At 39.8% G+C, this 27,962-nt stretch overlaps 1 protein-coding gene across 1 annotated transcript; it reads left to right on the forward strand.

The window, feature by feature from the left end:
• Window positions 1-1,147: 1,147 nt before the first annotated feature.
• On the forward strand, window positions 1,148-27,962 carry parga (poly (ADP-ribose) glycohydrolase a). The gene is made up of 18 exons (XM_083923308.1): window positions 1,148-1,280; window positions 2,388-2,449; window positions 2,671-3,312; window positions 3,448-3,580; window positions 4,183-4,305; window positions 4,398-4,478; window positions 6,684-6,758; window positions 10,828-10,920; window positions 12,090-12,244; window positions 15,544-15,623; window positions 15,724-15,784; window positions 16,255-16,330; window positions 18,341-18,488; window positions 22,828-22,906; window positions 23,068-23,176; window positions 24,441-24,546; window positions 25,853-25,981; window positions 26,809-27,962. The coding sequence occupies exons 2-18, from the start codon at window positions 2,433-2,435 to the stop codon at window positions 26,988-26,990; spliced, it is 2,289 nt and encodes a 762-aa protein (XP_083779434.1). The 5' UTR covers window positions 1,148-1,280; window positions 2,388-2,432; the 3' UTR covers window positions 26,991-27,962.

The raw sequence follows: 27,962 nt of genomic DNA on the forward strand, positions 1-27,962 counted from the left end.
CTGTGTCCGAAATCTTTCACTACTCCCTAGTTTAGGGGTCTTCAACGGGTCTTTTAAGCCAAGGACTCTTAGCTAAAATTAGGCCTAATAGCTAGGGTGGCCTAAAGCCTATACACACAGCTTTGTATGGGGCATAAACTACTTAGCTATTACAATGATCACTATTAACATTTGTATATTTATACTGTACATCATATGTTAAAAAAAATAATTCCAGCAGTCAGGTTGCCAGGTTCGTCAGACCAGGTCCAGTAGCCTACAGGAAACCGGAGTCTGTTTGAGCCTGTTTGAACCCGTCCCCTCATGCAAATCTCACCATAAAAACAAGTATTGCAGAGGAGAGTTTGACTGACAGGTACAGTAACAGCTAAGTAAACATGAAAGTTAGCTTACAGATCAAGGAGAAAAGTAGCTATTTCGGTGTGTGTTTTAATGCCGTTGAACTCCTTTATTTCAGTCCTTTATCTTGGCCTATATTGACTATATTGGTTTTTGCCCGTCTCAGGTCACTCAGCTGCTCGGACAAATAAGCAGCTGCAGGATTGGCAAACTCCATTTCACCCAGTGCCAGCCTACAGTAGCTGCACCCAACAACAGACAACCCTGGCAACCCCACAATGCCGGCCTCTATTGGCTGCTACAATGTAAACCGAACGTGACAGAAAGCAAAACATCATAAAATGTTTTAAAATATTAATTCAGACTAAATATATGTTTTTATCGAAAAGCAATACTTTTATTCTGTACCTCTCAAAACGCACCGTGGGTGTATTATTTAAAAAAAAATATATAGCTTTTAATAAAGATTCTACATATTCAACCTTTAATGTTAAAAATACATTTACACACAATTATACGTTGCATTCATGTAAATGTATATTTCCAAACATATTTTTGAAATTATTATTAAACAAACCTCTCTGCCTTAGTCCACTACTATGTAGTGAAGAGTGAATGAGTAATTTCGGACACAACCTATGAATGGTTGCGACTTTGTCACTCTACCGCCTCCCTAACGGTTGCACGACAGTACACCTCTTTTTGACCAAGTTGCTAGGATACCAACTCATGGTCCCGCCTCTTTTCCCCAAGAAAAGCGTCTGGATTGGTCCGTGATTTTCCTGCCGTCATGGTGCAGCCGCTGCCTGCAACAACGAGAGTAAACCAGAACGATAACATTTGGTTGATATGGTCAAGGAAGAAATACTTGTACATGAAAATAAATCAGTAATAATGTAATGCACCCATCTCAGAAGTCCTACACAAAGAGGGGCATGCGTGTAAGTCGTTTCTCTTTGTTTTAATGCATACAGCACTGGTAGTTTGACCAGGTCGAATTACGTTAGCGCTTTCTATCTTTAGCCAATCAAAGCTAAGTTAGCTCAAGATGACTTGTTTTTTTGTCTTGCGAGATGTGTTTGCACCAAGATAGTAAGCTACTAACCACATACATCGGAAAGAAATACCGCCAGTGACGTTACTATCCTAATAACTTTTTTAAGGTGGCCCTAATGTCAAAAGTATAAGGTTGGGTAGAGTTAGTTAGCTAGCTAATTGTAGCTTTTTGCAGGGTTCGTACCATACAGTCTGAGGTCCGTACTGGTGCTGGAAATCCTTGAAAAAACACTTGCATTTTAGTGTTGGTTTTTCAGGGTTTGAAAAGTGCTTGTATTTTGAATAAAATGCTTGAAACTGCTTGAAATTAAATGATGTTATATGGGATGATGACACAGGCAAAATAAGATATCCATGTTTGAGAGAATGAAAACAGCATTTTCTGACATTTTTGCATGAAAATTGACTGTTGATGACTGACAGATTATCAAAATAGTTTGTGATTATATTCCCGTCGATCTATTAGTCGAGTTAGTTTTCCTTTAATTTGTCCTCTTGTAGAAAGCCGCCTCACACCATCCTTTTTGGTTGTTTATAGGTTAATAACATGTAATTTTAATGTGATAAACAAGTACAATAATAAGTATTCTGAATACCGAGTATTGTACTGTATACAAGACATAATTTACCACAGCTGCGAGGTGCTGGAAAAGCATGAAAATACACCTTGAAATGCTTAATAGTGCTTGATTTTGACTTTGGAGAAGGTGCAAGAATCCTGTTTTCAAAGCTGTCAGAATAAGTTTTTCTTGCTGGCATTATAAGTTACACATTGTGAGAAATTAGAGGCTGAATGGAGAGCTGAGACCACAACAAACAAACAAATAACATCCATAAACAACACTTTATTTGGCTCTAGGTAAAGTCCGGTGCCTCCTGAAACTGGGCACTTTTGTGTGGAGTAATATAACTTTGTAGGCATGGATAAAATTATCAAATATGTGGCAGCTTTTTCACATGTGATTTATTAATTTATTTTTTTTCTCAAGCAGCTGTTGTTGATTCACCTTGTCTGACCTGACGAAAATAGATGGAGGATGGATTCTCAAACAAGGTAAACCAGTAAGGTCTGCATTAGAAATGTATGTGCCCAAAGTTTTTGTTAATGCTTGGGCCTTGCATGATTTGTTCTAAGTAAGTTTCTAAATAAGGAATATGCACATAGACTATGTTTGTTAACAAAGTAAACTCTAGGAAAGGGGAAGCTGTACACTTTCTAGATTCAGCATACCAACAAGCCCTTCTTCTCTTTGTTCTTTTTCTGTCCTGCTGCAGTGTGACTGCTGAATACGAGGCAGAGGGTGTAAACCACGATGTTCCAAAAACAGACTTAACAGAAGGAAAAGATGAACTCTTTTGTGGACCGCAAAAGAATGACACGCCAAAAGACACACAAGATGACGTAGAATCTCAGACTTTGATGGACTGTGGGTCTGCAGGTGGGCTGCATGAATCTGTCCTTGCAGACAGCAGAAGTAACACATCTCAAACTAAGTGCTCTAATGGGCAGAAATCTAAGAGGTCCGCTTCACCTGGTCCTCACCCTGTTAAAACAGCCGGCGTTGCTGCACACTCTCCAAATCCAAAGCTCACCCTCTGTCTTAGTAATAGTCCTAGGAAGGGTGTTAGTACACCCAGTGATGAGGAGATGCTGAGTCCGGACAGCCCCATCTGTAGAACCATGCCCATCAACAGCTCTGTAGACAAGGTTCATGATGGCAGTGCTTGTGCAAAGGACCCTGGCCTTGCAAAGGAATCACAGCAGTTTGTCAAAGACTCTGATTGTGGATGTCTGGCCAAAGAAGAAGTCAGTCAGGATGCCATGGCAACTGAGGATGCTGCAACAACTGAGTACAGTGGCTCATCTGATATGAGCCAGGGCTCAATTGGAAACCAGTCAGATGCACTTCTGAAAAGGTACTTGTGAACATTTTCTGTGTTCCACTTTCTGTCTTTACTGATTCCTGAATCACCTTCCCTGTTGTGTCCTAGTTCCACTATGCCCTCAATGCGCTTCAAACCCGTTCAGTTTTTGTTGTTGTTTCTCTACAGCGTTTCATTCGCATTACATAACATGGACAGAGGATGGCTGGGGACACCCATAGACGAGTTGAACAGAATGCCCCAGTGTGCCCCCCCACTGTCTCACCTGAAAGCAGGGCCTAACCACACTGTCACAGTCAGGGTCAGTAACCTGCCTCTTGTACTATGTGTATTCTGTGTATGTGTGTGCAGATGCGACTGGGCATTGTGTGGTGGGTCTGCACTTGGTGTATTAATAAGAGAAAACAAGATGGAGAAACGTGAGGGAGTGAAACCATCCTCCGTGATTCCCCCAGGGCCTCTTGTCAGTATAGCTACTATCAGGCTGTGTCCTCCACACAAGTCCCACAGGAACACTGCGAGTGCCGCTTTGTAGCTTCTACTTGCTCTACCATCAACTAGCCGCTGTCACCCCGTCTAGATTCTCGCCATCACCTGCTAAATCACAAGAATGCTGTATTTTTAATTACCGTTACACATCATCTCTACATTAAAATCAGGACAGCTGATTTTCAGTTGTTTATGATCCATACAGCAATCATATAATTCATTTTGTTTAGAAATAATGAACAGAGCTAAAGTGACTGTCTTCTTAATATTACAACATCTACCACACCATGTTCCAAGTTTCAAAAGCCAGCCATTGCATCTTTTTGGTGATTATCTCAATCACCACTTCTCTACACACAACAGTAACCTGAAAAGTCATTTTGTCTTCCCTGCCAATTTTTTCCCCGGTTACAGACAGATCTCCTCAGAGAGGGAGAAGTCCCTGTTTCATACCCCAGCAAGTTTAAAGATGCGTGGGATGATGTGTTCGTGAAGATGCCCTGCTCTGAGAAGAATCTGTTTCCTATGGAGGCTGAGGTATTCTAGTGCATCACAGCTTCATTTTTTCAAAATAACCCACTGTGCCACAGCAAGACAAAAACCAATTTGTCATTTGTTGTGTCATGTAGGATGGAGGAGGTGTCCAAAGTCGGTGGGAGCTGATCCACACTGCCCTGCGGGGAGGGTTTAAAAGTTCTCTGGATGTGAGGGTAAGACAAGTGTCCCGGACAGGACATACTCTGTGTCCTTACTAAAACCCTATTCGGACGGGATTAGTTTAATGTAGGTCTGTAAGATTGCGCCATGTCAGTAATTGTTACGGAGAATGTCAGTAAAAATACAGCGATTTTCACCTTCTGTAAAAGGTTCAAGAAGAAATACCTCAGGTAAAACTAATCCCGTCCTAATACAACCCTCTGTAAAACATATGTTGATATATTGTCATATCCCGTCAATACATAGCTTCCACATTTTTAAAAGCACTCATCCCTTTGTTTAGATAATCGATTTTGTCCTTTAGTTTCGTGTTTAGTTAGTTTTGTTATATCAGGAAGCCACGTAGCACGCACATGGCGACAGGGAGGTGACAGCAGTGCGTAAATGGAGTAACCCCTCCCAACTCTGGTGGAATGCAGGGATATCTTAATACTGTGCGAATTGGCCATTTATGTTACTGACGTCCTGAGGTAAAATGATTTTACCCCACGTTCTAATGTTAAACTAATCTCGTCCAAATAGGGCTTAAGATAGGTTAAACAGCTTCAACATGTGAAGTAGGGGTGTAAGAAAATATCGATACACGTAAGTATTGTGATATCATGTTTTGTGATACTGTAGCAGTTCTCAAAAACACAAGGATTTTTCCAAGAACCCTCTGAGAGCCGCAGGACCGCAGAGATCTCAGCCAACATTATTGTCTTTAATAGGCTGTAGAGGGCTCTGTTTTGAAGCAAGAATGAAAGTTTTGTTATCATATAAACTAGGTAACCTAAGAGCAGTGGTACCATCATGTCATGCTAGCTTGTTGGGAAGGAGGTGAAATAATGCTCCAAAGAAAAACTGACATGACAGTGGTTCATTAGTGTAATACATTTTCACCCATTTGACTCTTCCGCTCCATTGTACCAACGCAGTCGTATGGTAGCAGTCGTATGGTAGCAGTTATATGGTAGTGTATTCTTAATACTATGACAGTTTTACTGAAATTTTATTTAGAAAATCGCAGTATATAGCCTTACTTATGCTATTGCAATATATCGCAGTGTATCAAATCATAACCCTCGTCTCATGGTATGTATTGTATTGCCAGATTCTTGCCAATACGCAGCCCTAATGTGTCGTGACTTGCATCAATAATATTGAAGTCCCCACTGAAACATCAAAAGTTAAGAAAATAGCTAATTGCCTTCTTCTCCCTCCTCTCTTTATAATAATAATAATAATAATAATAATAATAACAATAGAACAACAATAGATTGTTGTAGGTGATCCTGAAGAGATTGGATTTAAGCTGACTCTTGAATGACAGGAGTGTTTCTGAGTTCCTGATGGCGAGGGGCAGGGAGTTCCACGGTGCAGGGGCGGCGATGGCAAAGGCTCGGTCCCCCAGGGTGCGATATTTGGTTTGGTGACGGGGGTGAGAAAGTTGGTGTCAGCAGAGCGGAGGCGGCGAGTGGGGGAGTGGCGATGGAGGGGATCAGTCAGGTATGAGGTTGCAAGGTTGTGAAGGGCTTTGTAGATGGTGAGGAGGATCTTGAAGTTGTTAACAAACAACACCAGTAAACATTACCTCCATTGTCTGGTAAGAAGTGGGGGAGACACAGTTTACTTTGCTTGATCTCAGCAGTTCAAACCTCTGTTCTGCCACCTCCTACTCTCCATAATCACTTACGTTGTGGTTCAGGAGAACAGAGAGAGAAATAGGAGATATAAAGTTGGCTTCCCACGCAGTGCTCAACATGTCTGAGTAGTCATCATTTTGGCAAAAAGCTTTGTCTTCCCATCCACACCAAAATGTGAGACTCTTGTTTTCAGAGTTATCCACCCTGCCAACATTGTTTCTGTGTATAAAAGCAGGCACCCTAGCGTGGATGGAAAGTAAAAACAGTGAGGAGAAGATGCCGTTTCAAATTTAAAAATTAAATTGGTACATTTCACTTTTATACTGGAGCATTTCTAAGGTATTATTCCAATTGAGCTGTCACAGGAGTTTCAAAAATACAAAACCTATTCCATAAACAACCACACGGTGGCAGGGTTTGCAACAAGTAGAGTTTGTGTCATGTATTAAAAGAAGCCTTGTAATTTGAGATCCTAAGTGTGTGTGTATGAAAGCTGTTAAATCTGCTTAAATAAAGTTTAATATATTTAAAATGGTCTTCTTTAAAAACATAACTCTGTATTTCCCTCTACAGGATGCTATTTTGAGATACAACACAGCCCATGCAAAGAAATGGGACTTCACTGCCCTGAATCTTCTTTGCACAGAGGTAAGCTGTCAAAAAACATAAAACGTGAAGGTAATCTATTTTTTATAGGCTGATCCTGTACTAAAGATCAAGAATATACATTAAAACAGCTTCCCTAAAGCCTGCTGACCCTACTGTATTTCTAATGCATGTCTTAGGCATGCATCTTGGCTGAACATGAAGCATATGACCTGTTAAATCATATTTGTTGGTTGGAAAACCTCATGTAAAAAAACACAATACCTTATTGTTTATTCTTATATCTTAATCTACTATCTAGCAGGCTTTCATATTTGTAATTTAAGATAATTGCCATCGATGGACAATATCAGTGAAATGCAGCCTGTTGTGTGCATCACAGTTCTGACAGCCGCTGTGAACTTTGTTGGCAGTGTTTGTTTAACTCACCATGATTAATCATGTCCTTTAAATGTACTCTAATGAAGAATGAAGCTGAAGTGGATACTTAGCCAGAGTTGTTATCTCAAAGGGAGCCTGCTCTCTTTTGTTTGGCTGCAAGCCCATCAGTGTGCGTCGTCCCCTGCCAGTACCTGAGAGTCTCACAGGAGCAAATATGCTTCATACAGTTAGGACAGATGAGCATAGAGCATAGCGGCGGCAGCTGCTGCGGGTGAACCAGGGGAATGGCGTTCTTTTTTCTCTCTCCCTTCTTTATTTAATTTTTTTTTTCCCCAGTTAGGGACTGTCATTACATACCTGTTGTCAGAGAAACTTCTTCCCATGTGGGATTATTATACCCTTCTTTCATGGTTATGAGATTACTTTTTAAAACTGTTTTAAAAATGTAGCATTTCAAGTAAAGCATCAGTCCTTTTGCAGAAATTCTTGTAGATATAGTATCAGCAGTACTGCCTGTCTACTGGCAGTGTATTTACCTCAACGTGAGTCTAAATATACTATATTATACTATAGTATACTATTATTGCCATAATACCAGCCAGAGTGGCCAAAAAGAAGACAGGCAGACAGTCTTTAAATAGATGGCAAACCATCCTCTGCTAAAAGCCTAATTTGGTTACCTTATAATTGGTGAAGCATGTAGTTTACCGTCAGACTCTATCTGGGTGGGCTCATTTCTTAGTTGGAGCCATTACGAACAAGGTAATTATTCTAATGGAGCTTTTGCAAGTAAGCCGGAACGTTTAATACTTGTTGTGGTCCAGTCATATTGATATCTGAACTTGTTCGTCCCTTCTCATCATTGATTACTCAGCTAAATTCAGACTTTTCCAAATTTGTCTTTTTTTTCCCCCTCCCGTCTAAAATAATTTCTTAGAGTAAAGCAGAGAGCTTGATGGATCAATAGCCACTTGATCCTTTTTATAGCTTAATCCAATTTAATTAAAAGTTCCCATTAAATCTGCAAAGATGCTTAGTAAAGCCAGCTAGAAACTCGCCCTTCCAGGAGTCCTTTGCGTCAGCAGCTCCACTTACTGCCCTGATCACGGTATTTCCCCCTATTTCTTTCCTGCTGAGGCATTCGGCAGGGGAGGACGATGCTCACAGTAGAAGGACAAGTCAGGGTTTGAATACCTAAACTTAATAAATCTCAAAATTATGATACATGCAGAAAATTGGCAAAAGTGACACGGGAATATGAAAAGAAGCATGTGTACCAATACAAAACACCTGTGACTGCTTTCTTTCATTTACATTTCAGTTACATCAGTTAATGGATGCAGTATGAGGGAACATTCAGAGCATCACATTGAGCAGGAATGATTAACAGCTGCCTTTCTACAGCAGACATGCATAAATGATCTATCTTTCACAGAGACACTAATGTAGTGAAGAATCACATACACTGAATTGTTCAGCCATTCTTTGGATAATTGATTAATAACTGGCATAATACTTTACTGCTTCTGTGCTCTTTTTATTCACTGCAGTTTGTGATGGGTTTGAATCCTAACTGTTGGACTCATCGGCCAAGACCACCTAGTTAAATCTGGGGCAACATTTGTGCAGCATCGTGGTAATTGTTAAGACGTACATTGCCCCTGGGCCAGTGATTGACACTACGCTCGACGTGTAATAGCCATAGAGGGGGGAAAAGAGTTATCCAAATTAGGGCTTGTCTGTAAATTGTCTGTGTTTCTCCCCTGCCAAATGAAACTGTCACTGTGTCACTTTCTGATGAATGTCTTGGGGCTGAGCAGGAAAAACAGTCCAGGACTAAGTACAGCTCATGCTCCAATAGTACATTTCATCAACAGAACAACAACAAACTCTATATACATGTTTCATTTCTATGTCTGTTTCTATAAAACATCCTTGGGCCTCTAAATGGTAATACATATGTGAACTTGAGACTTGCTTTGGTTGGGATTCCCAGAAATTGAAATAACTTGTAAAGAGCAGAATGGATGGACGATCAGGGTGTGATCGATCATTGACCTTTGCAGCAGTAAATCTGGACTGCCTGCCAGAACGAGGTCTGTCATGTGTATTGATGTGAAAGGTACAGTTTGTGTGTGCAGCCCTAACCTGTGTGTGTTACTGTAGTGGCCAGCTGCTGTAGCTGTGGAAAGGGGGGGGGGGGGGGGGGGGGGGTCTTTCTGACCACACCCTGCACCATCACCAACTACCAGCTATTAGTCCCGCAGGAGAGCTTTATGACGTCAGCCTGCTCATTACATCTGACAGCATTTAGTCAGACCTGCTCTGCAGCCATATAAATGCCCATGGCCAAATCACCCACCAAAGACTTCCTGTTGGAAATCAAGCCACCCTGCCACTCTCTCCACACTGGTCATTTGCATTTGCTCCAGAAGGTCCATTTAATCAGCACAAACTGCCCTGCTTACCTTGATAGAATAAGGCACTTGATTGATGACCGTGAGGTTTGAAGCCAATATACTCATAAGTGATTGCGTTGTAAATCTGGGTCTATGATGGAATAACTGGGTGTTTATTTTCGAGGGAATTGCAGATGGGTGCTGAGGTAAGCTATAGTCTGAAGTATGGATGCTTGGGCTGTGGCAGGCCCACTCCCAGATTTATGGTACTTTCTTCTGAAACTGGTTCTATTTCTTCTTCCACTGCCGAAGTGTTGGGATTACTGATTTCTGAGGAGTAGGAGTTCACCCTTAAATAACAATAAACCTCTGTAACCCTAACTGACACTGAGTTTTCTTGTTGGATATGAGAAAATTGAGTATCTTTTCCTGAGATATTGGTTACTAGTATTGGGGGTATGACCTCAGACTTACTGTCAAGCAGTTATTAGACCATTCAAAGTTTTCATCAAGCAGCTGGCCACGCTATTCTGTCTTGTCTTAACGAGAAAAAAAAACAAAACCCCCAAAGAAAGTATTGCAATTATTGAAAAGGAAATTTCATGTTGAGCTTTCAACTGTATTTTCAAAATGTTCAAAATCTATTCGTACAAAGTAAGGCATCAAAGAACCAACCTGCTTTCTATAATATAAGAATTATGGATTTGTTAATGTACAAATATGAGAAACTAATAACCAAAGCAGAAATGTATTATTTGAACAAATTGTCTGAACTAAATGAACTAACAAGGTAAAAACAAATAAAAAATAAATAAAAAGAAATATATATATATTTTCTCTGTATTATTGTTATTTCTAAATGGTAATCTGTATGTTTAAAATAAGGAGGGAACTGCTACTCTAAGACAGACTGTTTAAGTTTTCACCACTCTCAAAAATACTTGATTAATTTAATGTTTAAATTGTTTAAGTGACTTTGTTTTACTATTCATGCATTTGTCTTATTGCTTATTTTATCATTTTAGTTATTGGCTATTTTATTTTCCTGTCTTGTATGATTATTCTGCTGTTTTTACGATGTTATACTTTTATTTTATTCATTTCTGTTAAGCACTATGAATAACTGCTTGTACCAGTAGTGCTATATAAATAAATTTGCCTTGCCTATTAAAAAAATCAGTGTTGTTGCACACCAGTGTGTCACTTCATATCTAATCAGTCACTGTGATTGCCGGCTCTGAATAACTGCCTGCCTAACTAGGCAGTCAGCTCCATAGAGATATCCCATTTAACAGTACTTCTGCATCTGTCTTTTTCCCTCTTATTTCCAGTATCTTGAGCATTCAGAGTTTCAACTCCTGTTTGAGGTCGTACTGCCAAGTATGGTTGAACTCGCACTCAGTGCTCCTTTCCTTTGTACAAAGGTAAGTGCAGTTCATTTCAGTATTTTTGAATGTGTAGATTTGTAGTTTATGTTTAGGGCGTTTTCAGGAGTTGTGTGAGGATATGGAAAGGTTGTGAGACAATGGTTTTAAAAAGATATCAGCGGTGTTTAGGGATGTAAGTGTGTGCAGTCCGCACCGAGGAGAGGCAAAATGTTGGATGGGGGATGTTGTACAGTACAAGATCAGCTCATGAGTTGGAACTGCTAGATAATGAATGCCCCTTTTTGCTCCAAATCAAGAACTGCATCATTAGAAAAGAGGGCTACGAGAGGACAGGTCTGTCTCATTACCAGTCATCCCTCTGATGTGTCATGCTTGTGCACTTGAGGAAATTCCTCTTCTAAAATGTTTTAAATTCTGTCAATTCCTTTGGACTTCCACACCAGCCCTCCGTCCTCTGTGCAATATATTCTGAGAAACAGGGCCCTCTCTTTTCTTCCCATTAAATGGAGCTGATCCATGTCAGAGATCTTTTAAATGTCATCCCCATTTGTCTTCATTTACCTTCTCTGTCATCAATTATATCAATGCAAAAAAACCAAACATCATTGGTATTTTTTGAAATTCAGTTATCTTTTTCAGAGCCCTCTGTGTTTTAATTAAATAAACTGGGCAGGATGGAGAAATCCCTCTGGTTCTTATTGGAGACAGAAACCAGGGGCCGAGCATCAAATATGCTCAGGTTTAACTAAGGGAGGGGATTTCTCGTACAGATTTCACCTCAGAATTAATTGTAACAGTTGGATAATGAAGCTTTCTGACTCACAGTATTAAGTGTCAAGGCTAATGTTTATGTGTGTGTTATTGGAGCTGGTATTGATCTGCTAACTGGGCAGCCTTGGGAGGCTCTTTAGCCCTAATCAGTGAAGATAGATGGGCCCTGTGTGTCTGACTGAACAAACCTGGGGGAGAAAGAAAACCAGGACCTTAATTACTACCACCCATTTACCTAATGGAACTCCCCTCGTCTCCTCTGCTTGCTAGATTTGCTAAACTAATTATCTTCCCCCATTATCCATCAGAACCACGGTACTACACTCCTGTAACCTTGTGTGTTTCTTGTTCATCTCTCTATGTTCTTATGTTTCCCATTCTGATCTCCAGTCATTCAGGTTTGGTCTCTTTGTCTGTGTTTTTTTTCTTCCTAGCCTATTCCCCTACTAAAGTCAAGGATCAACCACTCCCTGACTCTGTCTCAAGAGCAAATAGCCTGTCTTCTGGCCAACTCCTTCTTTTGCACATTCCCCCGACGCAACTCCCGCAAGTCGGAGTACTGCAATTATCCTGAAATCAACTTCTACAGGTAAAGTCACACCATCCCTTTTAGTACACTGAAGAGACACAAAACAATGTTCAGTAGCACTTTAGGGTAATTAAGTGAGCTGCAGTGGTTAGTATTTTATTCACAAAATTAGATTTGCCCCTTGAGCCTTTTGCAAGCCATTACTTTAAGCAGGAGAGCAGATCTTGATCAGATATTGATCCTGAGTTTGCCATTGGTCTGTATGCTTAAAGAAGATGAAGCTTACTATGCTGTTGGACTGAAGCATGATTTGAGTTATTGGCATGATTATACTTTTTATCTTGTCCTAAATGATGGTGGAACATCCAGGGTAATGCTCCCTTAAATTGTTTTAGTTTTTTATTACTTTCATGATTAGGTACAGCTATCTCTTTCATATTGGTAGCACTTTGATTAGGTAGCTCCATCTTTAGTGATCCTACCATTCAGGGGAAACTGATTTCCATAAGGGGGCACTACTGCCTTGAAAACCCTTAATAGATGAATTCTATTACTCAGCTTCGACTCATTGAGTAAGTGTCCGGTAAATTTGCGAAACTGAAGTTTCTTTTTTAGCTTGCATGCAATAGGTCACAAAAAGGTGTTGTGGTATCTCATTTGTTTTTGTTTTATTGTCAAAGAGTATATCTATGTTTAAAAAATGCTTTAATAGTTGTAAGATTACATTGCATGCTGTAACTGCCCCTGTCACCTTATAGCCTGGACTGTGGGCAGAGAGTCTCTTTGAGCCTTTCTGTTATGTCTTTTTGTGGGGGAGGAAGATTCAGAGTTGGTTTTTTAAATTGGTGTTCTCTGTTTCTACCTACTCAGAACCAGTGGTCTGTTAAGAAACTCTGGTATGGCTAATTGAAATAGATTGTTTGATAGACATTTTTTTTTTTTAAAGGGCACAGCTGTATATCTGTCCCTGGTTTCTCATAATCTTGAGGATTCACATTATTTGGAATAGACGGAGGAGGCACGAGTGAAGTCAGCCCTATATTCTTGTATCAGAAGTACACAACCTCTGCTCTGCTGGTGTAACGTGTGCAGACGGCAGCAGAATGTGAGGCGGTATTACACTCAGGTTGCCTTTCATCAGAGCCTTCTGTCTGTCTAATGTCTAATGAGGTCCAGCCTCTTCTCTGTTGGATATATACTTAATTGTTGTTATTTGTTCTCAAGATATTGGAAGCAGCTGATAATACTTAGAAAGTTGTGTAAGGATGAGGTTGGGTTGGTTACAGAGTTATGAGCTTTTGTTAGCAGATTCATCGTGGTATTTATGAACTGTAGGCATCTCAGACCACACTGGACATTGTCCAGAACTCACCTCAATTCAATTTCCCTGTATTTCTTTGAGGCCCTGTCTCCTCATTAGTGATATGTGTGATCACTTCTGGTGTTGTTGCCTGACATACTAGTGATGTCAGTTTGGCGATACTTTATGACCGCGCTTATACTCTTTGCGAAACATGAAAGGTAGGTTTAGTACTTTATCATTTTAATATTCCCTGCGATCTGCATGGGGCCTAACTTCTGTCCACAGTGTAATTAGCCTGATGAATTATGAATCCCATATGATCGGATGGCCATATCTGGTCCTGTCACTTGGTTCAAAATCCCCACTTCAGCTTCCCTAATTTTTATCTGAACCATAATCGTACGCTCACAATCTTTCATTTGTATGGGTGCATGATATCTGCCTTCACATCAAACGTTAGTGGCAGGCTAAGTGAAGAGGCCTCTGTAATAATGTAAGCATTGATTCCAGTGTCAGGGCTGTCTGTTTCAGACCCATGCCAGCACTTGGTTGCAGGCCTGCCTTCACCATCAGCATTTCGCTTTTGCCGGCAGTGAAATACAGGAAAGAGCAAGAGGCAAAAAAAAAGTCTATGTGTTTCTGAGAAGATGAGACAAGACTTGATAACCATTGCAGTCTAAAATGGGCCCTGGATCGTTACTGGCCCTCCCTTTCCCCCTGTAATTGAGGGAGTGTCCGTCACTTTGCTTATCAGCTACAGTAGTGCTCTGTCTTGGAGAAGCAGAGCAGCAAGCAATCTGCTGATTGCTGTTTTGGCAGAACTGTCAAGGTTTGTCCTCTGCTAAGTGATGGATAGATTTGAGTAAGAGGAAAGAAGGCAGACTTATCTCTTTAGCTTGTGTTTTCCTCTCTATGACAAGAAAATGACACAGGAAGCCTGTTTAACTGTTTAGTCAAGAATAAAAGCTTGTTATTGAGAAATAAATCGTCTGTTTTTGTTTTCTGAATAAGTGACCACGACGTGGCCTACCTCATTTGCGAGAAAATAGCATTATTGGTAATGGTAAAAGGCAAGAAGTCTTGTCTCCTGGTGCACTTTATGTACTAGTTAGGGTCACAGTGGATAAGAACCAAATCATTAATGTGATGGTCCTTCAAAATGAAAATTGCTGTAATATATTTTGTGACTAAATCCTTCATAATTAGTTGCCCTTCTGTCTTCAGCGAGATAGGATTTGTGGCTATACTGCAAATACTGCGTCATCCACTTGTGTTTCACTTACACTATCTCATAGGCAGGTTGTCCTGCAGGGTACAATTTGCCAAATTGAAACTGACTAAGGGGAATGGAGTTGGGGGGGGTGTCACAGTGCACAAATAAGGCACTGTGTAAGGAATGTAAATAGTGGGAAAGATTAATTTGATATGCAGGAACGGCCTAATTAATTAGTTGTATTTCCTTTAAGTGCATTACCTGTTTCCATTTAATGTTTCATCTCTGTATTTATTTTGTTAGTGGCCTGGGCAGAAAGTGCCAGGGAAAGATGGATGCTGAACTGCGATTAGTCATCAGTCTGCTTTTAATGAAGGGAGAGCCCCAGTATGGGGTGATTTTAAGCTCTCCACCCAGTGCTCTCTCTCTCTCTCTCTCTCTCTCTCACTCTCTCTCTCTCTCTCTCTCTCTCTCTCTCTCTCTCCCCCTCTCTCTCCCTGTCTTTCTCTCCCTCCTCCTTCCATCCACCCTAGTTTTCATAGTAACTCTGAAGAACTGAAACACTGCCTCAGGCAGTGCCATTGTATGAAGGATGGAGGTAGATGGGAGAGACATCGTGCCAGTTTAAAAGCTTGACCTCACTCATGACATGCCATGGCATGGTTGTGCAGTGAGCTATAGATAATGACTCTGAGTGAAACATCCATGTCTCTCATCTGCTTAAACACATTACATTTTATTCGGTATATTTTAACTAAAAATATTTTGTCTTGTCAGAGACTCTCACGTGTAAGATTTAGGTCAGTCATGTGAACCTAAATTCCAATTTGCTTTCTTTTTCAGGTTATTTGAAGGTTCTTCACTAAAGAAAATAGAAAAATTGAAAACTCTGCTGTGTTACTTCAGGAGAGTTACGCAGACCAGTAAGCATTAATAATATCCATGTAATGCAGTTATGCTCTCCATGTTTTTTCGGTCCAGAATATTTTTTGATCATGTTTTTTTTCCTCTTTTTTGTTGAAGAGCCCAAGGGTCTTGTTACATTCACAAGACAAACACTGAACAATCCTCCAAACTGGGAAAGGTAAATTCTATGGTATTATTCATTTAATGTTTTCAATTTTGTTATGATCCATCCACAACATATGAAAGGATATTGCTTTTTTAGATGTGTCTAATATAATGCTAGCTTTAATGAATATTCTTATCATACAGTGCTACTTTAAATTTTGTTAAATTTGATCCGAAAAATCATTTAAATGTCCCCACAACTTGATTGAACAAATCTGAATTGTGTTGATGTTGTCTGAGTGGCTTAAGGATGCTGTTTCTCCAAAAAAAAATTCCTACAAAGTACTGATATATATTCATTTATTTTATTCAAATTGATTTATTTCATTCAACTCTGGAGCATACGATCAATATACTGGAAATTTGAATTTTTAGTATTTACATACTTTGCTGAAGCATATTGTGGCTTCATCCCTTAAACAATATAATTAATACAGTCAATTATTCTTTGGTAAAAGAATAAGTGAACGTTTTTTTGTCAAGTTCCCAGACTAAGCTGAAGCGCCTACATATCACTTGTGAAGGGACGATTGAGGATGATGGTTACGGGATGCTGCAGGTAGGAATTTTTTTTACTGGTTTGCATTCAACGCCAAGTAGAACAAGCTATTCATCCTGGTGTAATAAAGGTATATATAGCTGCCAGTGCCCCCAGATCATTGTAAAATGATTCCTTTTTGTAACCACAAATCTGGTATCAAACTTGTTGAGTGTCAGATGTGATGTAGCATGCCTTTTTTTGCACTTCCTGTGGTCAAACCCAACAGACTTTGACCATCACCATGCCTTCTGTGTAGCTTTCAAAAGTCAGAGACACTGCTGCTTGTCTGAAATTGTTGTCCACCACCTTCAGAAAATCAATTTTTTGGTGCATATCTGGGAAGGTTATCGGTTCTATTTCTACCCCCTCCCCCCAGTGTTCCAGGATGGCTAGTGCATTTTTTACTCTAGCTGTCAGCTGATGTATACACTTGAGTAACTCAGAGAGGCAAGGGTGGAGGAGAAGACCCTTGGGTGACGGATGAGGGAGAAGGAGGCGCATGGAGGAAAAGATGACGAGGGTGAGCCATCTTACTGGGGCGACCCAGTGGGCCGGGAGTCTCGCTGGTGGATTGATGGCTACCTCAGCAGACTGGGCACTAGCTGTGGGTTGAGTTTTGATAGGGCAGAGTGAGCTGTCATTCTGTCAGGAGGTGAGATTGAAGGGTGAGGGGTGGAGTGAGGTCAGGGGTAAACCAGTGAAGGAGGTGAGGAATTGAGCGACTGGTTAGACAACACACTCACTATCATACAGACTGACGTAGCTGTGGGCCAGTGAGCAGAACCCTCACCCCTGACAGGCTGTTTGAATAACAGCATTGTGATTGAATGGGCTGTCCTTTTATTCATGACACAAAAACAAGGAGTGGGGTTACATGGCAGTAAGCTCTAGTATCACATCAAAATATTTAACTAAAATTTTATTTACAATTTTTTTAGCACTTAATAAAAAAAAAAATATATATATATATATATGAATATATATGCAATTTTATCTGGGATATTGTTATTAATTTAATAGTGAAGTTGTGAGCACATATCTTCGGTGCTCTTTATTTTATAGTAATTCATGAAAAAAAATTTGAAATCGGGGTTTGATTTGAATCCATATGGTTCAGTAATAATGATTTTTTTTCTTTTGGAAACATAATCATGCCATTGCATGCCTGAGATCAAGTACCAAAGTTCAAGGCTCCCAAAATGAAATAGTTATAGTTTATTGGCCGATTCATATTTTTTTCCCCATAAACCCACCACATCAACTACTATTTATTGGGAACACTGTTTATAAATGAACTCAGACATATTGTAGCATTTTTGATTTTGGAAAATATCTTATATATTAATGATTCATTTTTGACTGCCATATACACTGATATATCTGCCGTGAGCTTTTATAGGCCGGTATATTGGCCCAGACGATTTATTGGTGTAGCTCTATTGAGAACAATATAATTGTAAAATCATCTTTCAGCCTTTGGCCTTCAGGTTGATATAGATATCAGGGATATCTATTTCTTTTTCCCTTGCCTTCTTCCCATTGTCAGACTTGGTTTTTTAAAGGGAAGTAAGGGTGCAGCACTTAATTGTGAGCTCTCACAGGGAATACCAAAAATATTATACCGTATTTAAAACATAGGCGGTCTGCAGACATGCATGCAGATGTTGCATTACTGCTCACCATTAATAGTAGATTTTATAGATATTTGAACTATCTCTTTAGATTTCCTGTGCATTGTTTTGCTATGGTGTCCTGATTTGATTATTTACAAGCAGGAAGCAGTGCTGTAATCCTTAGACATTTATCTATATAAATTGACCACAGTGGGTGACAGATAATAAGGAGACACTAATAGAGTAATTTGTTCAAATAACAGGACTGACGGTAGCTAAACCTCACAGTTCTTCTTAACAGCCTTGAACGGGCAGCACAATATATTAACGATTTGTTTTGTTGTGAATATAACTGAGGGATTGTGCTATTTTGGTTAAATCTGCCATTTATTTTCTTATTATATTATTTCATTAGGTCGACTTTGCAAACAGGTTTGTAGGTGGTGGAGTAACAGGACACGGACTGGTCCAGGAAGAGATCAGGTTCCTCATCAACCCTGAACTCATTGTCTCTCGCCTCTTCACTGAAGCTATGGAATACAATGAATGCCTCATCGTCACAGGTATGTAGTCTCACACGCTCATAATTTTCAGCCCAATAGTGCGCCTGTTGAACACTTTTATTAAGCATGGTTCTTTCATGTGACTGAATCGGTTCCTTCCTTCTTTAACGGTTTCCCTGTCTCTTCACCTGTTAGTTGGAAAATGGGATAAAACAGAAATGTGTTGTCCACAGAGGTAGAGTTTTGGCTTCAGATTTACAGTGTAGTCAAATGTCAGTATACAAAATATAGCTAAGTACAATGAATAGATTGTAGAAAACAAAAGCATATCAAAGTAGTATATAATCATTTATATGAAATTAAAAAAAAACATAACAATATGAAGGTAAGTCAAGTCATTCAGTTCAATCAAGTAATGGCATATGAAATAAAGGACCTTTTAGGACAGAAGGTGGGCTCTAACTAGCATGGTATTCTAATGTTCAGCCTCCTCAGGAACGCTGAAATGATTTGGCCCTTGTGCAGCTAAAATTAGTTGTATTCTCATTTCATGGACCGAAGTTGTGCATAGTCACTTATTCTGTCTGGGATTTCATGGGCAGCATCTCTTTTTGAGTTTCTGGTTTGGTGACCTCAGGATTGCCTCTCTGCTTTTGGCAAATTATGACATTTGTGTGGTGTTTGTTGTTTATCGGACTGTGACCTCTAGCACACATTGGGCCTGGGTTAATGCCAGTTCATCTACATTCTAACCATGGCCTTATGTCAATGACCTCCGGGCAGTGAATGAGCAAAAGAAAGAAATTGCATGTACCAGTGGCTGAAATTTTCCTCCGCATGCACTGATGTCCTTATACGGAGAGTAGATATTAGGAGAGGTTATTTATAGGTTTCCACCCGGTTATGATTTTCTGTGACATGGTGCCCACAATGTATCCACCAATTAGCATCTTGTGAATCAACAGTTACAGAGAACCAATGTGTTTTGGTCATGTAAGTCCCCTTACGCTTGTGGTTATACTTTATAACTACTAACAGGAAGTAAATAATGTGTGTATGTGTTCTTTAGTTGTAAACCACCGTTGAGTACTTAGAAAAGCGCTATATAAGTCCTATTTATTATTATTATTATTATTATGATTATAATAACAAATATATGGTGCTACCACACTGAATACTCTGGCACCCTTGTGCCATGTGTTGTATTTTTATTTAGGTTTCTTCTTTCTCTTATAGAACCACACACATCACATGTCTTTCTAGTATTATATACAGCATTGGCTGAACTATTTTTTTCTCTTTCATTGAGCCCTGTGTGTTTATTGGGCTCCGTTCATTTTTTTTTTTTTTTTTTTTGCCCCCCATCCTTCCATCTGGTCTGAAGGTAAATCCATTGCATTGATTCACTTGGGACTGCCCAGTTATCCTTAATTTCTCTCCAGCAGAATTGCTCTATTTTTCAACCTCCAACTCGCTATGCTTGGGTCAACCTCTCTAAGTGTTGTGCCCTCTCACTCGCCTCCCTCCTCCTCCTTCTCTTTGGGCCATCCTGCCTTTTTTCCTGCCTCACTGCTGTACCTCGCCCACCACTGGTCAAAGAAAGGACAAGCACAGATTAACATCATAGGGGCAAAATATCTGCCATAGCATGTGAAATAGCAACATTAATATAAAGGAGTACTCAAAAGAATGCTTGTATGATTTAATTCAGCCAATTACATGAATGTTGATTCAAATTTGCCTTCCTTATTTTTCTTATCACATTATCACATTGCCGACTCACCACATTTTGAAATAACCTCAGTTGAGTCGATTGATTTATTCCCACATCATATTTATTTTATTGCCACTTTATCTAGCTTGACAAAACAAATATTTAACATCCACTTGTCCTGCTTCGGTACCTGGATTTCACAGAGGCAATAAAATGATCCTTCAGATTTGTCTTTGATGACACAAGAGGCATCATTATCCGGTTTGATAAATCCATCCGTTTAACTTGAGGGCATGCATTTTAACTTAGCTGCGCCTGCAGCAACTCAAATATAAATGGAGCTCCCAAATGTTTACACTTGATTGATTCTGCTGGTTTTTTGATCTTGTGCCTAGCAAGGGAGATGCATGGAAAACAAAATATGGTGAGACAAGGAGTTTGCATGGTCTGACACCTCAGAACCCTGTATCTACCTCTTTACATTGCTTGTTGCGTGTTATCGCCTCTATCCCACACTGGTAATATACCAGTACATTTAGCTGATAGTTGATGCTAATGTCTGGTTGTTTTTGTTGTTGTTTATTTCCCCTTTTGTGAGAGGGAAACAAAGACATTTTCATTATAAAATGGTACTGAACTGTTTTTGAGTCATCATCCTGAATGAGCACACATTCACTCATACAAATGTATGAAACAACCTTTAATATATCTTCGTTCACATGAAAAATGACTGCTAAAAAATCCTTTAGCCTTTGGCCTGATATACAACTAACCTACCTACACGACAACAATTTTTCAGTAACTACATAGTCCAACAAAAATATTTTGTGTGTCACTTAAATTAAATGTAAACGTAAAAGCCTCTACAATGCAATAACATATTAATATACAGTATTACCCTGGTAGTGTAACGCTGCAGTAGCCGCGTATGATAGTGGACTGTTGTCTGAGTCTGGCCACTAACACCTGAGAATGCCACATTTTTTGCCGATAGGCTGATGGCAGTCAACAAGGCGAATATCCGGTGACACTGATGTTATGCCGATGAATCGGGGTATCCCTACCACACACACTAACACAACCAGTTCTGTTCAGTTAATGTTAAAATCGACTTCTGCCTCGTTCATTACCCTCTCAGCAAGCCAAGGATAGTCTCTTTTGAATGGCGCCATGTTGTCTTCTCTGAAACTCCCATCCCTTCCAAGTCACCTTCAGTGGTTAGTCACTGCCCCCATCCCTGCTACCCATCATTCTGCATCCCTCCATCCCTCCCTCCACCACCTCCTCCTCCTCCTCCTCCTCCTCTCCACTTAACTTTATTACATTTGGACAGAAAGGAATTTATTGCCCAACTAAGGTCATTGCTCCACTAATGGAATGGACCAGTTACGCCATAGATTCATTTAAACCTTGCACACTATTCCTTGCACGCATTCAGTGTTTCCTCTTACAGCCTCATCTATGTTTGTAGACTCTTTATATCCGTCTGTCCTTGTTTTTATCTTCTATCGACTTAATCGTATTTCTTTATCTGTAGAGGTGCCTTTACATGGGTCTTCCAATGCATTTGGAGCTTATACGTCACATCAGTTTTTGTTCATAAGTGCTTTTGGATCTGAAGGTAGATGGCCACAATGTAATCTAGTGATGGAAGCCTGTATTCCAGGAGGCTGTCATGGGCAGTCGCCAGGCTAAATAAGCTCAAGGTGAAGGAGGAGGACACCTCTGTTGATGGAGAGTGAATTGGGTTATCAGTGCAAAATGTTTAAAATAAATGTTTGTTTTTTTTTGTTTTTTTTTTAGTTCTGACAAACACAATTCTCATTTGCCCAGTCATTGTTGAGTTATGTCCGGGCTGCATTACAGGCCATTAGCTTGAGTCATACTTTGTCATAGAAAAGCACAAGAAAATCATCATTCACACTGAGACTTCAAGTATTGGCAGATGGTACATACTTGAAATAAAATGAAGTCAATTATGAAAAAGTAAAAGTAGCTTTTAATGACTGCTCTTCAAGAGATACTTTCAAAGAATAGTATTTAGCATTGCTTTCTAAAAAAAAAAAAAGAGTTTAGAACTTTTCTTCTAGTGGCAGACGTTACTCTGCCAATACATACAGTAGAACCTCAGAAGCTATGTTAATCATGTGTTAAACACCTCTTCATTGAAGTGCAGCGAAACTTCAACCTCATACCTAATGCATAATGTGTGGAACCTTTTAATAGGCATCATTTTCAGAATTGAGCGCAGCTGTATTTGTGAAGACGAATGATGAAATCTTTAGAGCGCTAACCCCGAGCACATACTGGTACACATTATAAAAAGGCTAACTACTTGAGACCAGGCGTATGTTACCCTGTCAATTAACGCATGATCCGGCGGTGTTTCATGTTTTGCAAGCCTTTTGCGAATGTGGCCGAGGTGAGCTTCTTCTGTTCTAACCATTTCTTCCTATTATGGCTGAAAGCTTTTCATTTCAAAGCCCAAAGCGGATTACTTAATAAATCAATGGCCTTTATTTATGACAATCCAATACAAGCTGATACTGTGCACTCACATGGAGAGCATAGAAAGCACTAAATGTGATTTAAGAAATAAGGGGCTGCAACAGATTTAGGCCCACTGTGTGCTCTGCCTGCTGAATACTGAGCGATGTATTTTTTTCTTGTCTTTTTGTTCTGCAGGCACTGAACAGTACAGTAAATATAGTGGCTATGCTGAGAGTTACAAATGGAAGGACAGCCACAAGGATGAGACTGCCAGGTATTTTCCTCACATATTACTATTTAATAATTTGGGATTGCTTTGTTTTGATATTTTAAACCAAAAAAAAGTGTGTTACTTCAGGCAGAAAAAGTTCAAGGAAAGATGAGAGGAGAAGTCATCGTCAGTCCTATCTCTCATTTCTTTTCTCTCATTTCCAGGGATGACTGGCAGAGACGCTGTACAGAGATTGTGGCCATTGATGCTCTTAGATACAGCAAATTCTTAGATCAGTTTCTTCCTGAGAAAATGATCAGAGAACTCAACAAGGTGAGAGAGAAATGTCCTTGTCTGTGTTTGCGCAGCGATTTAACTAAAAATGAAGATGGCTTACATTAAGGGTACAATGATACATCAGTCTTGATCAATACACTGATTCAATAATCAACGATCCAATATCATAGATGCAAAGTGACAATATCTAAGATAAACCGTTCCCACTTTCTATTTATTGTTTTTAATAAAAAATTATGTTTTGTTTTTACTTGAATATATGAGAAAACTCCTTAATAAACCCGTCAAATCATATTTTAGTTGCTTGTTGTGAGTTGATATAAATGTCACTGATTGTGTTAAATGGTTAATGATTCTTTCTCCTATCGATCGCAGGCCCTTGAATCAGAATAAATCGAAATCGTATCATTATAATATCCTGTTGTGAAGAAAATTGTGATTTACACTCAAAGCTAACAAACAATATTACACATTCCCAAACGGATGTCTTTTGGAAAGGATACAAGAAAGCTATGAAATACAGTGTCACCTCTCGGTACCCTCCAAAAGATGTTATTGCCAGTAAGTGACAGAAATAGACGGACTCCGTAGAAATAGAATGAGTAGAACTGACCTTCCTGTTCAAATCAACAAAGCCGGATGGTCAAGAGCAGCAGCCATGTACTGTTGCCATCACAAAGAACTGTGATGAAGCATAACGACACAATTCCAATTCCATATAAACCGACTTGCGGAAAGTCTAGTGAGCGTGATACTTGAAGGTCCTGCTGATGTGTGTTGTCACCATAGTGAAAATTACAATTTTCTCTTGAATTTGTCAAATTACCACTTTCACTCCAATTCTATCAACTGGACATAATTATTACTTTAACTAAAAGCTCATGGTGGTGGATATTTTCAGGGCACCTGCCAAAATGTTAATTACAGAATTGGAGATTTTAGTTCAGGACTACCGAAAGCTTATCTGACCGATACATGTATTATGCCAAACCTATATGTAGTAGAGGTACTGTCATTTACGACTCTTTCTGTTGTGAAATTAGGCAAAATATTATGCAGCTATGTGCACTTTCACAGGCTTTATTGCATTTTAAGATGTTCTTATGGTTCAAGCTTGAGTCTTACACTTAAACATTGTGGCTTTCTGTGTTTAGTCCACATGAAACCCACCCATCTCAATACATCATGCTAAAATTCAAATACAGTATATTGTGCAAAGAGATAATCAAAAATATTGAAAATGTCTCTCTTTCTGTCTTTTTCTTTTCTTTTACTCCTACTCCCTGTGCGTTCATCCCAGGCATACTGCGGATTCTTCCGAAATAACGCTAACAGCAAGCACCTTTCTGCAGTCGCCACAGGCAACTGGGGTTGTGGAGCTTTTGGTGGAGACACACGGCTCAAAGGTATCATTCACTGAATTACGAACATGCATTCAAATAGGGGGAAGGAAATGATTGTGTTTAGCGTCAAGTTTAAAGTAATGTTTTCGAATACATGTGAGCGAAAATGTTACAACTGCTAGAGCTCAGCAGATACATAATATTGCTCACATTTAAATATTAACTCCGGATTCTTAAACAGGAGGTTAATATGAGTCGCTCAGACATGATCAGCCATCCATCTACACTGCTTGTCCCAGCCATTGAAGCTCCCGATGAAGAACTATACGACACAGTTACAGATGCTGGTTTCTCCCAAACTCCTCTGGTCAATTAGTTGCTCTCCCAGGGTGTCAGTCACCCGTTCCTTCCCTCCTTTTATTGATCAGCTGACACACATTTATGTTTTCCATTAAAAGGGCAATTGATTACAGGGAAGGGACACCATAAATCCAGGTTGATGCAGGTCTCTGCGGGCTTACACAACATCACTCTTCACAAGCAGGGGCCCCTTTACTGTTCCCTCCAGTACGCAACACTGCACATTTTGACTGGTTGTGTTTTTTGGTCAATGTCTTAAACATTTTCATTAACTGTAATTTCGTTCATACTTATTCATGGAGGCTGGGCTGTACTAAAACTCACATCTTCACATAAATGTCCTGCATTATGGATGCAAATGGGATTGGAGAAACATACGGTTTGTATGTTTGTGTACAGGTTCATTTGGAACTGAAGCTGTTAATTTCCTCTGCAGCGCGCTATGAATAGATCCACTGGACTTGACAAAGTCCCCGGAGATGATATTAGCTTCCGGGGATCCCCGCCCATGAGTCGTGGAATTGGCAACGTTGGTATTTTTAGAAGGCAATAAATGTATTTTACATTATAGTTCTGGAGCTGACTTGAGATGTGGTAGTTACACAAGGCCGAGCTGTTATGTTGTTGTAAAGAATACAGACCTTTTTGCAAATGACGTTTGTTTTGTGTGTTTTAATCTGGAATCAATATCCATTCTGTTAAATATTTAAAGGTCTCAAGACCTAATTTGCAAGGGCTAAAAGATTGAGTGCTGTTGATGAGGCTATGCTACCAGTGGTGGATTATTTACTCTTCTGGTACAAATTGCCCCTGTCTCTAGCGCTCTTTTCTGCCAGAAGCCGTACCTTATCCAGCTTACTGACCAATTACTTGGTTTCCTCAGCTTATTTTCAGCGGTCAATTACACATTTATGATTTCGTTCTGAAACTGAAGGATACTAATGATGCTAATATGGTACTTTATTGTTTCCTGGATTTCCCTTCAGCGTTCTCCTTCTCACTTTTTCAGCGCTGATTCAGTTGATGGCTGCGGCAGAGGCTGGGAGAGACATGGCATACTTCACATTTGGAGATGCTCAGCTTATGAGAGATGTTCATGAAATCCACACTTTCCTCACTGAGAGACAAGTCGGCGTCGGTAAGGCTCTCTCACACACACACACACACACACACACACACACACACACACACACACACACACACACACACACACACACACACACACACACACACACACACACACACACACACACACACACACACACACACACACACACACACACACACACACAGGGGTACACCACGTAAATGTTTTTAGTTTTGTTGTAGGAGTTAGACTTTCTCGTCAACCCTGCCTCTGGTGAGCTCTTAAACTGAGAATGGTGATGATACCAGCCACTGTTAGGATTGTGGGGCTTTTAAGGCGCATACAGCACATGGAGGTTGTCCTTGCTGGCGTCATTACATGGACAGTACTCATAAATATCAGAATGCAGTCCATCTCAATGTTAAGTTATTCCGCCTTATGGGCCATCTCTGTTCCTCAGCCTATCCATTCAGCTGCAGAGTGGATTACTGCCTGAACTGACCCCAGTATCTCTCCTCCCCCTCTTTTCATCCCCCCCGCTGACATTTATTGAAGCCTTTCAAAGAAATTCCCCTCTAGCCATCCATTTCCTAAAGTGGAGCTACAGAGAAAAAACTCACGGCTTGTGTGCCTGTGTGTACGTGCGCTTGATTTATAAATGAGCCCGAACACGCTTTCATTTTTCTTCGTTTTGTTTTTCTGTTACAGTTGTCACTCCCGCTCGTTCTTTGACTCTCTGTTTGTACTTTTTGTCTATTTCTCTTTAATCCTGTTTTCATCTCCTTTCATATTTCTTCCTTCTCTTGACCCCTATACCATCCCCCTCCCTCTGTCTCTCTTCCTCTCGCTATCTTCCCCTCCCTCCTTTTCACTCGCAGGGAGGCTGTACAACCTTTTGAACCAGTACTCCAGTTTGGTGTGCAGGAATTGCCGCACGACTCGACCTGACGTCAGCCTCTACAGTTTTATCTATGAGAGAGTCTCTTCACCTGCGCCTGCCGACGCCCCGGACTTTGCAAAGGATTCTGGGATGTCTCCTTTAACATCAGACTCTCATTAACTTGGACAGGGCCTCAACTTAACCTCCCTCCACCGTGACTCCAGGTTCAGAAACCTCAATGTGCTCTCAAACACATAACTTTTCTCTCACACACACTCCCTTTAAACTCGTTATCCCAACACACAAACTACCAAAACACAGTTCTGCCTTTCTCGTTGGTGGTATTATAGGCATGTCACCCAATGTGGTGACATGTTTCAGAGACTTATAGCAATAGTAAATCCTGGTTGCTGTTTGGCCTTTTTAAGTGTGATGTGGAATTCTCTTGTTTTTAAACTAATTACAAATGTGGCCAAATTTTCATCATATGCATGATTGTCGGCACTTTTCATCATAATAATCCAGGACATGATAATCATTCCTAGTTATCTCGTCCTATATTGTGTTCGCTTCTTTTTCGGAAGACTTGTCTTCTGTATTAACCATACCCAGGCTGCGGTGAGGTTCCTGTATGCAGAGTAATGCTGAGATGCCATACTGTAATCTATGCATGGGTAACATTTATTTATCAAATATTCTACATATATATATATGCTGCTTTTTATTTCCCCTAGGGTGTCGACGCCAACACATATTGTCCTTATTTTGATATGAGTCAAAATGAGCAATAAAATGTCACCAGTATTAGACTCCTCTCAGATGAAACATACATTTAATTTATGGTAATTTTCATCTACAGACCTTTGATTCTATTGAGTAACTTAAGCCTTTTCAAATATATTCAGTGTTAAGCGCAATATTGCTACTGTGTATATACAGATAAAGGAGGGAGCCGATCAAGAAAAGGTTGCACGCAAACTATTATTTTTGTTAATGTTTTTACTCAACATTTACTTTTGGAATATGGTTATGTTTTTTATTATTTACTGTATTTTCTGATTGACAGTTCTATTTAATGATGGGTTCATAAATTTATGGATTAAAGGCTGTAATTGTATTGCATAGTACTGTACTTTGGCTTTTTAGGTTGGA

This window comes from Echiichthys vipera, assembly GCF_963691815.1.
Source record: "Echiichthys vipera genome assembly, chromosome: 11".
Taxonomy (NCBI): Eukaryota; Metazoa; Chordata; class Actinopteri; order Perciformes; family Trachinidae; genus Echiichthys; species Echiichthys vipera.

Coding starts and splice junctions, on each gene's coding strand:
- parga (XM_083923308.1), top strand. Junction 22,907..23,067: donor CACAAGGATGAGACTGCCAG/GTATTTTCCTCA, acceptor TCTCATTTCCAG/GGATGACTGGCAGAGACGCT. Junction 23,177..24,440: donor TGATCAGAGAACTCAACAAG/GTGAGAGAGAAA, acceptor CGTTCATCCCAG/GCATACTGCGGATTCTTCCG.